Source organism: Phyllopteryx taeniolatus, chromosome 1 (genome assembly GCF_024500385.1).
Source record: "Phyllopteryx taeniolatus isolate TA_2022b chromosome 1, UOR_Ptae_1.2, whole genome shotgun sequence".
NCBI lineage: Eukaryota > Metazoa > Chordata > Actinopteri > Syngnathiformes > Syngnathidae > Phyllopteryx > Phyllopteryx taeniolatus.
This window is the reverse complement of record NC_084502.1, coordinates 37,979,036-37,993,706: the sequence shown is the minus strand read 5'-3', so window position 1 is coordinate 37,993,706 and position 14,671 is coordinate 37,979,036. Positions and strand designations below refer to the sequence as shown.

The window sequence follows — 14,671 nt, the reverse complement described above, 5'->3', positions numbered from 1 at the left end:
TGTTGCTTTAAAGCAGCGGTGTCCAAACTTTTTTGTTCGAGGGCCGCATTCAGAAAAATCCAAGGATGTAAGGGCCACTTTGAAATTCTTTACCTTTAATTTATCAAAAAAGGTAAAAAAAAAAATACAACCTCACAACAACCTTATCGTGGTGGAGGGGTTTGTGTGTCCCAATGATCCTAGGAGCTAAGTTGTCTGGGGCGTCCTAGGTGAGGGACCAGACAACGCTGCAAAAACCCCTATGATGCATACAATAAATGGAAATAGGTTTTCCTTGGCCGGACACGGGTCACTGAGGCCCCCTTCTGGAGCCAGGCCTGGAGGTGGGGCTCGAAGCCACCCATGGGGCCCAGCCGGCCACAGCCCGAAAGGGTAAAGTGGGTCCATCTTCCCATGGGCTCACCACTTGTGGTCGGGTGCAGTGTGAACTGGTCGGTGGCCAAAGGCGATCCGATCCCCGGCTACAGAAGCTGGCTCTAGGGACGTGGAATGTCACCTCTCTGGCAGGGAAGGAGCTCGAGTTGGTGTGTGAAGTTGAGAAGTTCCAACTAGATATAGTCGGGCTCGCCTCCACACACGGCTTGGGCTGTGGGACCAGTCCTCTTGAGAGGGGTTGGACTCTTTTCCACTCTGGAGTTGCCCACGGAGAGAGGCACCGAGCAGGTGTAGGGATACTTGTTGCCACCTTGCATTCCTTGGAGGGTGTGCTGGAGAGCGCTCCCCCTGGGGACTCCATTGTTCTGCTGGGGAACTTCAATGCTCATGTGGGCAATGACAGTGAGACCTGGAAGGGCGTGACTGGGAGGAAGTTGACGAGTGAGGAGGAAGGATGGAACGGGAGATCGACAGGCGGATCGGTGCAGCATCTGCAGTGATGCGGACTTTGCATCGGTCCGTTGTGGTGAAAAATGAGCTAAGCCGAAACGCGAAGCTCTCATTTTACCGGTCGATCTACGTTCCCACCCTCACCCATTGCAGTGATTCTCAACCATTAGTGTGCTGTGAGCGCTCTTCAGGTGTGCCGTGGGAAATTATAAAATGTTATGTAATTGCTCAAAAAAACTGCGATTGGCTGGCAACCAGTTCAGGGTGTACCCCGCCTCCTGCCCGATGACAGCTGGGATAGGCTCCAGCACGCCCGCGACCCTAGTGAGGAGAAGCGGCTCAGAAAATGGATGGATGCTCAAAAAAATATTTACTAGAAAATGCTAGTGAGGCATAGTGACAAACAGAACAAATAAATGTTATTCTATTTGATGGCAGGAAATACGTACAGTAATTAATGTATCCACTTTTCGTGACAATTTTGTTTGTTGGTGTGCCGTGAGATTTTTCAATTGAAAAATATGTGCCTTGGATGGATAGATGAAAAACAATCAATCACGCAATTATATATTGTTTATGTATTGGAGTTATTTTGAAAAACTGCTATGTCACAGCCTCATGTTAAAGGTGATGAGGTAAATACTGTAGTTTGGGATTGCTCAAGATTTTGCAGTGACAGGCAGCCCTGTATTACAGTATCTATCTATAACAAAAATAATATGACAATAAAGCAATTACAAAAAAATAACAATCAACATATCAAATTGAGGTAAAAGCCATAGGGAAAAAAATACTTTTGAATGGATGTGAATCGGCCTCAATCAGAACGTATGTACTTGTACTTCGTTACTTCTCGCCACTGAAGTACTTGAGTTGAAGTTCCACCTCGTAACCACGAGAGAGCAGGCTCGCACAGGAAAAACATTTTTACTACAAGGCCATTCCTAAATCCAAAGTGTTGTAAATTGCAACAACAAAATGGTCAGGGATCAAATAAAAACTAAGCTGCAAATCTCACAACAATTATGTATGAACCTTATCTGACCGACCATATAAACACAAAAACACGTTTCGTACACACTGGAGTAACAAACTGATAATACGTCATCACTAAAGTCCCGCCTTCTGACACTCGCCATTGGTTGAATCAACTCCCTCCCCTGGCTAATGATTGGACTGAAGAGCTTTTAATCAACAAAGCAACACGGAACAAGCTAGGGACAAAAAGTTATGGAGTGAAGTCTAATCGGATCATGGTTCGTGCGTGGCGCCGCTTGTGTTTTGTTTAGTGCAAAATATTCTGTGCGTGTGGCGAAGTCGTGCAATCGCTTAGCGCTCAAAAGAAGAACACAAAAGAGCGCCGTGTGAGAAAACAACGCAATTCCGCGAGGAGGGACAGGAATGTTTTTCCGTTTCCAAGGACTGTCTTGCTGATGTCACCGCGGAGGAGGGCGCCACACAAGGACAGGTGCGCTGCGTAAAGTTGCCCAGCCAGTCTGTTTGGATCAGGCTCGGAAACAAACAGCTGATCCGGGGATCCGTTTGCCGAAAGTGTTTTGACTGCAATTTAATCAACTTGGCTGCCAATTTCTGGAATCTTTCGGGGGGGGGGAAAAAAAGCATCTCGTTTGGCGCGAGGAAGACTCGGGTGCTTGCCAACTCCCTTCTGTGCTCTTATAGATTGGAGATTAGATTATAGATTAGCCGCAAAAAAAAAAAAAAAAAAAAGGGGGGGGGGGGGGCGTTGTCGTCGTAAGTCTCAGGAGTGCACGCTGTTGCAAAGAGGGCTGTGGGGTCGAGACGCCCCAGCACCACAGCACCGACACCTTCTGTCTCTATGCGACACTGCAGGCGCAGCCGCTTGACTTGGCATCCCAGTGTGCGGAGAGGTGATGCGCGAGTAACCGTCCAGGGGGAACCGACCACCACTGATCATCGGAGTGGAATATGACACTTGACTTGCACAATCTGCAATGATTCCCCGGTGCGTCACTGCGTCTTAGCACCACCAGCCGCTCTCTCCTTCAAGGACGATCGTGTTCGGACTGCAAAATACTCATAATAAAAACAGCATCCAACAATGTCTAAGACCCTCAAAAAGAAGAAGCACTGGTCCGCTAAAGTCCAGGAGTGCGCCGTGTCCTGGGGGGGATCCGGCGACCTGGTCACGGCGGTGGAGCTGCGAGGCGGCGCCGAGCAGGGGGAGTTCCCCTTCCTCGGGCACATAGTAGCCGAGGCCATGGTCTGTCACGCCGGGAGACTCCCCGGCAACGGCGACGTGCTGCTGGAGGTCAACGGCACTCCGGTGAGCGGACTCACCCACCGGGACACTCTGGCTGTTATCCGCCACTTCCGAGAGCCCATCCGCCTGAAGACGGTCAAAGCAGGTGTGTGACCCCCCCCCCAAACACACACCTTCTCTCTCAGCACGTACACTTCATACTGCGAGCCTGACTGCTTCTTCTTATGTTTCTATGTGCGTTTGGAAGCTAAAGGTCACTTCCATATTTTCAGTTTTTGCTGCAGTCCGCTGCCGCCAAGCACACGTGTGCGTGTGAGCGTGCACGTGCGCGAGGCCGCATCTGGATGCACTGCAAGATCCGCTTGTCTGAACTCATTTATAATCTTCTTCGCATCAGGCACCGACATTGTTATTGAGAGTATTCAGGGCTCGTCACGCAGCATGGTTTGGACAGTACCTTGACTTGTGATTGTAGCTCTTAACTCAATTTGTTCATATTTTAAATCAATATTCTCCAGTGAAATTAATTTAAATGCCATTAATCTCCCCAAAATTATGTTTTTAGGGTTATAAGAGAATGTAAAGAAGTTAATAATAAACTGGCATTTAAAGGCACCGACTGTATGTGTGCCTTTAAGGGGCATGGCCTAGTAGTGAATGTAGTCATGAACATGGTGGCTTATTAGTCTTTGTGTGAGTGTCTTGATGTAAGTTTTGGCTTACTGCATTTCTTTGCTGTTGTGTTCTCATTTTGTATTTGTGTGTTTGACTGTTTGTACCATTCAATTAATGGCTGAATTTGAATTGGTGACTGCTTCTCTGCTTTTTTCCCTCCCCACTTCACTCTAACGTCGGTGTATCTTTAGTTCACTTTTAACTCAGATTTTGGCACGCAGCCCAAAGCAAAAAATAAAAAATAAATAAAAATCCAGGCAAGTGCTTGTAACTTGAGAAACTAATAAGTTGACTGTATATGACCTTGTAATTATGATTAATAAGTTAAGCATATAGTTGACACTGGCAGTCACCCATTTACTGACTGACTGATTAACTTTCACATCCCAGTGCTGCTCACTATGCCATTTCTTTGTCAACTTTGCTCCACTGCACCACACAACAGAGAAAAGGCAAGATCTAGCAGGAAGACATAAGACAGACACACTGATGAAATGACTCCATGCATTAATTATGAGACTGTTGTATTTATACGGATTGATATGTTGTATCAATAGTGTCTGAAAAAGTAACAAGCTTTTTTTCCCACCATCTGCTACCACACTTTCTCCGACTACAAAACGGCCATAGGTGCTGTGTGTCTCTCTGCTGACACACTGCAGGAATGCGTAGATTGCTGATTTGTCCGCTCAGTGGTATGCGACCGAGTAGTAACACCATGAAAAATCTAAATCTAAACCACCCTGTCAAGCCGACATTCCATCATGGCTCAGGGTGCAATCGTGGTCACATGGTTTGGCGTATTTGCGTCTGTGTATCCTGTTGATAGTGGTTTGCATAGGGCTCATCCAGGAGGATGGCCAGGTTTCATCCCAATGCACTTGTACTGAATGTATGTTAGTCTGCCACAATACAATTTGTCTCAAGATGATTGAGATTGACATGAGCTATTACTTCTACAAAACCCGTAATATCATAAATGAGACAATTGAGCACATTGTCGGGGATTGTGACCATACTTCAAGCTTTTTGATTGTTGTAAAGTTTGTAAAAAGGTTTTGGAGTGGAATGGCTTCATTTGTGCAAAGCTTTAACTTTAAGCACTGCGTAGTCTTTACCGTGTCAAGCGACTTGAATGCAAAGTCATAGATTGTGAAATATTTATTAAGGGAGAACACGAGCCATTTTGTATTCTTACGATGTGTTCAGAGGGGATGGTTAATCAGCACTATAACTCCACTTTGACATGTTCATATGGGCTTCTCTGTTCCCCTGTGGGGCCCTACCGTGTGTTTATATCTCTGTCTCCTTTCTCATGATTAATTCAAGCCTCATCTATCATTTATGGCTGCCCAGTGCCAGGATGAGGTGGCTGATGGGAGGATCAAATGATAACTCCCTGGTGGAGATGGGAAACATGGTCAAGTTGGGAGACAAAATAAATTGCATATGTTTTGCTCATGTATGGGAAAAGTGTAATCTGACAAAAAAAGATATTTATTTCATGTTTTTTTTTTGGGGGGGGGGGGGTTCTGCTCAGGTTCTGTTCTTTCAAGTCATAGTCTTCACTTTATAGCGATTGGTGGAGTATTTCCCCTTTTCCTCTTAACGTTTTTCATATTTTCTCCTCTTAACTCTCATTAGTATACACGGTTGAGCATTAGTCTCTAAAGAAAATTAAACCATTTCCACTAAGCTGTCTTAAATACATGTGGTTTAACATTAAATGCAATTAATTTATAGAGAGGGAATTGCTTTATTGTTGCAAACAATGGAAACAATAACTTTTATTTGTTGCATTTCTACTTTAAAGCGCAACATAATTATGTATTCTGCTCAAGTTCATATTTGTTGAAGTAGCTGTCGTTTTTAAACTTAAACTTCTAACTGCAGGAGTTTCAAATTCCTTATTCCAGTTAGTTTGTCTATTTATTTATTTCAATTAATATTGGAGTTCCCACAATGCTACTAACAAAGCAAAGTGTTTCCCATGTATTTTGTGCCAAAATCATGATATTTTTATCAAGACAGATTTAAATGCTTCATATCGTTGTCACAGTTGAGCAAATGTTGTTTTGGATTGATATTCGACACCAGATAGTTGAGGTAGTGCAAAGCCCAAATGAAATTGAGTTGCAATTTTTACTGAAACATTTTCAGTCTTTTAAAGATATTGAGCCAGCCAATGAGAAATGGTTGCGAGGGAATAAAGTAGTAAGTGCATAAGCAAGAATATTTTCTCTATTTTTTCCTAGTCTTGTCAATGAGCTGCAGCTAGGCGACTGTATGAGAGCTTGCTCTTTTGTGTAACCGATTGGCAGACTTTAAAGCAGGAAATAGAGAAGTAACAGAAATGAAGAGCTATTATTCAATACATGGGTGCAGATGTGGATAGGGGCCAGAGGCGAGCAGGTAATCTTGACAACTGATGGAACCGAGTTTCCTCTCGATGTGCAGTCACGGCACGACGATGTGAGCCAATCTGTTGTCTTGGTTTTGGGCCAGGGGTTCTCCAGCAGAGACAATAACTAAAACAGCATTGCTGCTGCACTATGATTCCCTTGTAAGATACTGTATATTGAGTAAAGTGATGCAGCAAGGCACACAGAGGATTGTAGACTTATGAAAAGCACATACTATATGACACAGAGCATTACTAATCCCAGAACTGGGGGCGATTATGCTGCTATAAATCATTATAATAGAACTGATGCGGTGCTGTGGTTATCTAAAAGGACTGTGCTAACATTTACTGTTATAGCAGTCATCTAATCTCAATGGTCTTTGGAATCATCTTTCGGTCAAAGCTAACAACAACAAAAAAAGAATCGGGAGTGCTTGTTCCAGTCATTTTAGTTTTAAAAGGGACATATTATGCGAACAAAAAGATTGAATTTTTTTAATTGTTTTTTTGGTGGTGAGTCCGCTGCGTGTGGCAAATGCATTACACAGAACAGCTACACTAATTGAGAAGTATTGTAATTCAGCGGTTGGTAAAGAAGTGTTGCATAGAAATAGTACTCTTCTGTCTTTATGAGGGTTTACCTGTGCTTCTCACTCACATTTTTAGACTCCCCAAGCTCCACCCCTAGTCATCATGGTTATGGAAGATGTTAGCACACCCAGCAATAGAGCGGGCAGGTTAAGCAGTGGCACATTTGCATATGATGGTGATCGTCCCTCAAAGCAGGCTGAATTCAGCGAAGCTCTGAAATGAAGATGAAAAATGTGGTAATACAGTACACCCCTTTTATTTGCAGGGGATAGGGGCCCGACCATGAATAGTGAAAATCCGTGAGTAATTGATGCCCATTGTAGTTGTTGAGGAAAACTAAACAAAACAGTTTATTTACAACCCCAATTCCAATGAAGTTGGACGTTGTGTTAAACATAAATAAAAATAGAATACAATGATTTGCAAATCATGTTTGACCTATATTTAATTGAATGCACTACAAAGACAAGATATTTAATGTTCAAACTGATAAACTGTGTTGTTTTTAGTAAATAATAATTAACTGAGAATTTTATGGCTGCAACATGTTCCAAAAAGGCTGGGACAGGGTCATGTTTACCACTGTGTTACATCACCTTTCCTTTTAACAACATTCAATAAACGTTTGGGAACTGAGGACACTAATTGTTGAAGCTTTGTAGGTGGAATTCTTTCACATTCTTGTTTGATGTACAGCTTCAGATGTTCAACAGTCCGGGGTCTCCGTTGTCGTATTTTACGCTTCATAATCCGCCACACATTTCCAATGGGAGACAGGTCTGGACTGCAGGCAGGCCAGTCTAGTACCCGCACTCTTTTACTACGAAGCCAGGCTGTTGTAACACGTGCAGAATGTGGTTTGCCATTGTCTTGCTGAAATAAGCAGGGGCGTCCATGAAAAAGACGTTGCTTGGATGGCAGCATGTTTCTCCAAAACCTGCATGTACCTTTCAGCATTAATGGTGCCTTCACAGATGTGTAAATTACCCATGCCATTGGCACTAACACAGCCCCATACCATCACAGATGATGGATTTTGAACTTTGCATACATAACAGTCCGAATGGTTCTTTTCATTTTTGGCCCGGAGGACACGACGTCCATAATTTCCAAAAACAATTTGAAAAGTGGACTCGTCGGACCACAGAACACTTTTCCACTTTGCATCAGTCCATCTTAGGGAAGTCCAATTCAGGGAAGCTCCTTTTGTACCCAATCATGGCACCCACCTGTTCCCAATTAGCCTGTTCACCTGTGGGATGTTCCAAACAGGTGTTTGATGAGCATTCCTCAACTTTCTTAGTCTTTTTTGCCACCTGTCCCAGCTTTTTTGGAATGTGTTGCAGCCATAAAATTCCAAGTTAATGATTATTTGCTAAAAACAATAAATTTTATCAGTTTGAACATTAAATATCTTGTCTTTGTAGTGTATTATATTAAATATAGGTTGAACATGATTTACAAATAATTGTATTCTGCTTTTATTTGTTTAACACAACGTCCCAACTTCATTGGAATTGGGGTTGTATTTATTTTTTATTTTAACCCAAAACAATCTCGAATAAGTGGAATACATCGCCAATATGCAAGAAAAATAAAAACAGGGATTGGGTCCCCCCCAAAAATAAAAAAAATGGGTGAGGGGAAAAAAATTGCAAATAGGTGAATCCGCGGGTGCCGAACCACAAGTATGTACTTATACATTGTATTCTTGATCCTTGGGGTATTTTGATAAAAGCATGTCACCGAGCTGTTATTAGGATACCTCGGAGCTGTTTTAAATTGTGACAAGTAATGTCCCGTCCTTGAGTCACTGATGTGCAGGAAGCGTGGGCTCACAAAGTGACGGTTCTTTCTCTATATGTGCTGTCACTGGCAACCAGTCCAGGGTGTAGTCTGTGTTTCGCATGAAGTTGGTATCTGCTGCAGCGTGGCGGTCCATGCGAATCTCAACAGGACAAGCTGTTATGTTAAATTTTGATTTAGTACCCGTTTGCTGTACATTTACTTTCAAGTGACTGATGTACAGTGGGGAAAACAAGTATTTGGACAGCCACAGATAGTGCAAGTTGTCCCAATTAAAAAGATGAGAGAGGTTTGTAATTTTCATCATAAGCACACTTCAACTGTGAGACACATGGAAAAAAAATCCTGGAAATCACATTGTATGATTTATTTTTTTATTTTATTTTTTTTCTAAATCTATATTTTTAATCAATTTATTTGGATATTCGTGAAAAATACATATTTTGACACCTACGAAGCAGCAGGAATTCTGGCTCTCACAGACCTGTTACTTCATCTTTAAGAAGTTCTTGCCATCCTCCACATTAGACTCCAACGTCTCCACCATGGCCAGGATCAGATAGCTATCTTACATACATGCAATTCAGTTGCCTTTCGGCGAAATTCGCAATTTTGAATTCAAAATAGGCCATTTATATGAATCGTATAGAGCCGATGTGTTTTTCCTTTTTTTTTTCTTTTGCCTTTTAAAAGATAGAGATCTAGATCTCAAGATAACAAGATCTCCCTCGAACTGGGGCTCCACACAAGAGCTCACCTCGTGGGGTATCAATGATCTTGAGAATAGTGTGGGATCAACCCAAAATTACATGGGGGGAGCTGGTCTAGGACCTGAAGGGAGCTGGGACCACAATCACAAAGGTTACCATGAGTTACTCACTACGTCGCCATGAATTCAATTCCTGCAGCGTCCGAAAGGTCCCCCCCGCTGAAGCCAGCAGATCCAGGCCCGTCTAAAGTTTGCAAGTGACTGTCTGGACGAACCAGAGGAGGACTGGGAGAATGTCATGTGGTCATATAAGACCAAAACAGAACTTTTTGGTATAAACTCAACTTGCTGTGTTTTGAGGAAGAAGAATGATGTGTTGTGTCCCAAGAATGCCATACCCACTGTAAAGCATGGGGGTGGAAACATCATGCTTTGGGGCTGTGTTTTTGCCAAGGGGACAGGAGAACTGATGCGAATTAAGGAGAGGATGAATGGGGCCATGTATCATGAGATTTTGGGCAAAAACCTCCTTCCCTCCATAAGAGCATTGAAGATTGAACGTGGCTAGGTCTTCCAGCATGACAGTGACCCCAAACACACGGCCCGGGCCCGGAATTAGGGGGTGGCCCCGTTAGAAGCATTTCAAGGTCCTGGAGTGGCCTAGCCAGTCTCCAGACCTCAACCCAATAGAAAATCTGTGGAGGGAGTTGAAAGTCAGTGTTGGCCAGCGACAGTCCCAAAACATGACAGATTGAGAGAAGATCTGTGTAACAAAGTGGGCCAAAATACATGGTACATCGTGTGTAAACCTGGTCAAGAACTACAGGAAACGATTGACCTCGGGAATTGAAAACAAATGTTAATTACAAAGTATTGATTAAACGTTATGATTGTCCAAATAATGTTTTTTCCACCAGAATGTACAAATAAGTTGTTTAAAAATCATAAAAATAGAAAAAAATTAAAGAAATATCTGGTGGGATCAAAGTCACCTGTGGAAAATTAATATCAATACTATAGTAGTTTATTCCATTATATTGAAGACATTTAGTAAGTGGCTTGCTCATATTAAGTATTGATGTCGCCATAAGACTTTCTACTTGATTTAGACGCACTAGAAAAACGTATTTGCCATGGCATCAAAGGGGAATATAAATAATGAAGTTAATTATAATCTGCTGAGTCATGGAAAGAAGGAAAAGATTGCGTTGTCTTCAGAAACTGAAAAGCTAAATATTTTTGTGATCAGATAGCCAATCCAAGCTACAATTGTACTGTTGGGAGAAGAAGGGCACATCTCTATTATGAATGCAAGGTCTTCAATGGTGAGATGTCATGCTTGCTGGAAATTAGGTTCCTGAGTGAATTCATGAGTGTTTGGCCAATTTGGCTTCTTTTGCTTCTGAGCATTACTAACAGGTTATTGTTCATGTACAGTCTTATCCCTGTCCTCCATAGAGTCCAATGCTATCCACGTGGCCAAGAGCATGTGTGTGTGTGACTTGCACACAGTTTATATGTTGCATTTGTGAAGGGTGACAATGAGCTCACAGGGAACCGCAAATAGATTGTCTTTCAGCTCATGAGAACTTTCTCTCATTTGGTGTTAATCAACCAATTTGAGAAGCTTCCTGCCCTTCATTGGTTCTTGCTGCACTTTTGTGGGGCTTGCCCCTTATTTATTTTCAAAGTAGACATACAGTACACACAGTCAAATAGTCTAGAGGCTTTGGCAGCAACCAGGCCCTGGCCAGCTCCAGAGAACTTAGATTAAATTGACACAGGAGATCACAAGTTTATTAGTCACTGTTTAATGTAAGCAGAAGGATGTGTTACTCGTACAACCCTGACGTCACCACGATAAGACCAGTGGAAGATCCTTGTACTGGTTATGTTTACATGGTTTAAAACATTCCTTTAGTTGTGTTGCAGGACTTTTACAGACTCAACTGTCACTCTGTGTGTCCTGCGTGGCTGATTGAGCATTCATCTGCGAATGGGAGTCATGTATGGAATGCAGTTATTTTGAATTCATTGAGCACAATGAGACTGGCTGCACAATTCCAGCAGTGTATTGTTACTAACAGGTGCTGCATTTGGCAGCTATTTGTCATTAAGTTCCGAGGCAACAATTTCCTCAATGCCTCAGGAGAAATGGTAACTTGAAATGATTCAGCATTTACAAAATACTTGAATTACTTTTGTTTAACAAAGCTGTTTTATTTAGTGTAATCAAATCCAAAACTGAATAGACAGTAAACAGACTGTTTTGACACTGTTTCCTTTAGTACAGCTACAGTGGGTATAACGCTTCTATTATCAAAATTGTACAATTTAATTTGAAACAAATACACATTAGAAATTACTCTTTTACATGATGATTACAGTGTGGAAATATAATTTCAATGTGGTTGCAACAGGAAGCAATTTAAGAAGAATGTGGTTAAACGGGTGGCAAAGAGTATTGTATTTGTACAGAAGGAAACTGTGGAAACAAATAAAAGGGATTTTGGAATGGAAAGCATCTTTACATCTTGGTTGCTTACTACTAAAACTGCTTTTTAATATGTTATTGAAAATCTGCATCTAATTAGCGTATCATGTTTTGATAAACATTTGTTAAACTAGTTAGATAAACATTTGTTAAACTAGTTAGTTATATATATATATATATATATATATATATATATATATATATATATATATATATGACTTTACACCGATTATCGGACGATATTTAGCATTTTATGCTGATCGGCTTTTATGTCATAATTTACCGATCGGCTCCGCAAAAGACATTAACTCTGCGTCGCCGCGTGCACAGTATATTTTAATCCAAAGGGTAGTTTATTTTTAGCCTTGTCGCGTGTCTTTTGATGTAGTACTGTAAATATCTGACGGCCAATGAAGTTATATATAAAAAAACAAAAACAAAAAAAACGTTGGCGGTGTGGAATATACAACACGTCTGAGACAGACAACACGCAATGCCCCGATCAAACAACAAGACAAATTTTCTCTTTTCATGTCAGACTACTGCAATAAAATCTTGTATTCCGATACCACCGCATCCCGTTTTTGACGATCATTGGGCTTTATCTTGTCAACTCAAATGCGACCGGATACACTCGTTACCGTGGCGAGGACAACGAGAGTGGAGCGCGCCGACTTTGTATTATAAGGACAAAATGGGGAAAAACGTGTGTTGGTTGTCACCAGTGCTCAGAACAGGAGAGGGTGTTTGATTAAGGCTTGCTTGAGGTATGTTCACGTACTTTTAATACGATACGGCTCACAAGCAGGCAATAAAATGTTATGTCGCCTAGCAAGCTAACGGTAGCACGACCGGTCAGACGTAAACATGCCGCCGTTCTGTCGAATCATGCTCTAAAGTTTCGGTGTGGGTGAAGTCATTTAATTAAAAATAAAGTAATGTAATTACAGTAAGTTAGCAGCCATTATTTCTGTCACGTTGTAATGTTGGTTTGACTTGACTGATTAGAATACACGATCTGACTAGAGCAGTGATTTCCAACCTTTATGGAGCCAAGGAACATATTTTACAATTGAAAAAATCTCACTGCACACCAATAAACAAAAATGTCACAAAAAGTGGATACATTAATTACTGTATTTACTTCCTGCCATCTAATAGAAGACCATTCATTTGTTCTGTCTGTCACTATGCCACACTGGCATAAATAGAGGGACAAAGATACATTATTGATTCTAAATAGAATTTTTTGAGCAATTAAGTACACAAGTATATACAGAAAACGAACAGGTCATTTAAATAGACATTCCTCCATCTTGTGATTGGATCGGTGACTTGAGACTATCTGTGTCCCAGGATGCATATGTCTGGAAACAATGAGTCCCAGCTGGAACAATTAGTCCCTGCAATTTATCATCACGGAGTACATATACAGTAATCTTCCACTTTATGATGGTTGTTGCTTCGCAGTCCAGCTATATTGCAGATTTTTATTTGTGCAGTATTTTTGTGTTACCCATTGCTCCTGCTCTCTCTCAATATATTATTTTTCAGCCTGCCACTGTCGCAAACTTTTTAGGACGATATATTTTCCCCCAACTTCTCACAATCAACAATAGTATAATTTGTTTTTTTTTTGTATGCCACTGATATAATGATATTATAGTGCATAATAATTCAACTACATCCATTTTAAGAACAATTTACTTTCAATTCTAATGAACATTGAATATTGTAATGTAGAACTATGAGTAAAATATCTTGCTAACTAAACAATATAAATAAATCTGACTCAGGCTCTCTTCGCTAAAATTGCACTTAAACAAATATTAAACATTTGGCTCATAGGTATAGAGTCATTAACCCACTAAAAAGACCCCAAAAAATGTCTTAAAGACTGACAAATTTGAATGAATTAAAACAAATAATAAAAAAATACAATACGTACTCGAAAGCATTTGGGCTTTGTCACTGTTTTTGAATCAGATGCCATATATTTTAATATCACTTGATTTTTAGTCTTCGTTTTTATTTATTGTATAAATGTTTTCGTTATGTACTGTATACTTTGTTGCCTCTTGTAAATACCATGAAATAAAAGATGGAATTCTGAACTTCTGTTTCATATTCCTCTTTTGATCTGAAACCCAAATGTATTAAGTATACAAAAAAAAAAAAGAACGTGACTTTGCCGTTCCGCCGTTCCAATACTTTTTGAGGGGACTGTAGATATATTATATATATATATATATATATATATAAAATATAGGGGAACCTCGATAAAATGGACCCCGCCCGGTATGACGGATATCGGATAAAACGGACTGTCAGGACTGAACGATGTGTCTAGTGAAAGCGACAAATGGAAACTATTTTTAAAGTCATTTAGTTCCACAATTGGCTGCTGTTGTTTACTGGCCCTATGGCGCAATGCAGGCAGAGAATGGGACTGACTTCTGTGCCTACTGTATATACTATACTGTATGTTGATCATAGTCTCTGCCTCCTGAATCCTTGTTGAAACAAGATTAGAAATGAGAAATATAATTAGAAATGTCATCAACACACATTCATACAAACACCCAGAGTGCTGTTGCCTCTTAAAAGCTTCTGCGGCTTTTGAGTAATGCATTCAGTGACTTATTAACCTCAGCAGTGAGTCACATATATACAAACATAATGAATGTCTTTCCTTTGTACTGACTTACTGGCATTCTGCCTCTGTGGCACTTCCGGTTTGAAGCCTGTAATGTTCCTTCGTGTCACTAAATCCAGAACCACTCAAATGAAAGAGCAAAGATGAATGACTGGTTATATTCATCCTTTTCTACATGATAGTCTGTCTTATTGCTTTCTAATTATGATGCAACATCACAGCTGAGTAAAGAAACATTAATAAAAGACCATGGTGTTTTGCTTATCTGG

General features: G+C 40.9%; 1 protein-coding gene across 8 annotated transcripts in view; it reads left to right on the top strand.

Moving 5' to 3' along the window:
* Positions 1 to 2,014: 2,014 nt before the first annotated feature.
* The window catches only part of LOC133487362 (membrane-associated guanylate kinase, WW and PDZ domain-containing protein 3-like), a 143,276-nt gene continuing 130,619 nt past the window's right edge, over positions 2,015 to 14,671 (top strand). For 7 of the 8 annotated variants that reach the window (XM_061793832.1, XM_061793793.1, XM_061793839.1 and 4 more), the window contains exon 1: positions 2,015 to 3,212. In XM_061793832.1, the coding sequence (XP_061649816.1) occupies positions 2,906 to 3,212 (307 nt within the window). In that variant the 5' untranslated portion in view covers positions 2,015 to 2,905. The remainder of the gene's footprint in view (positions 3,213 to 14,671) is intronic. The other variant, XM_061793783.1, reaches the window with a different exon arrangement.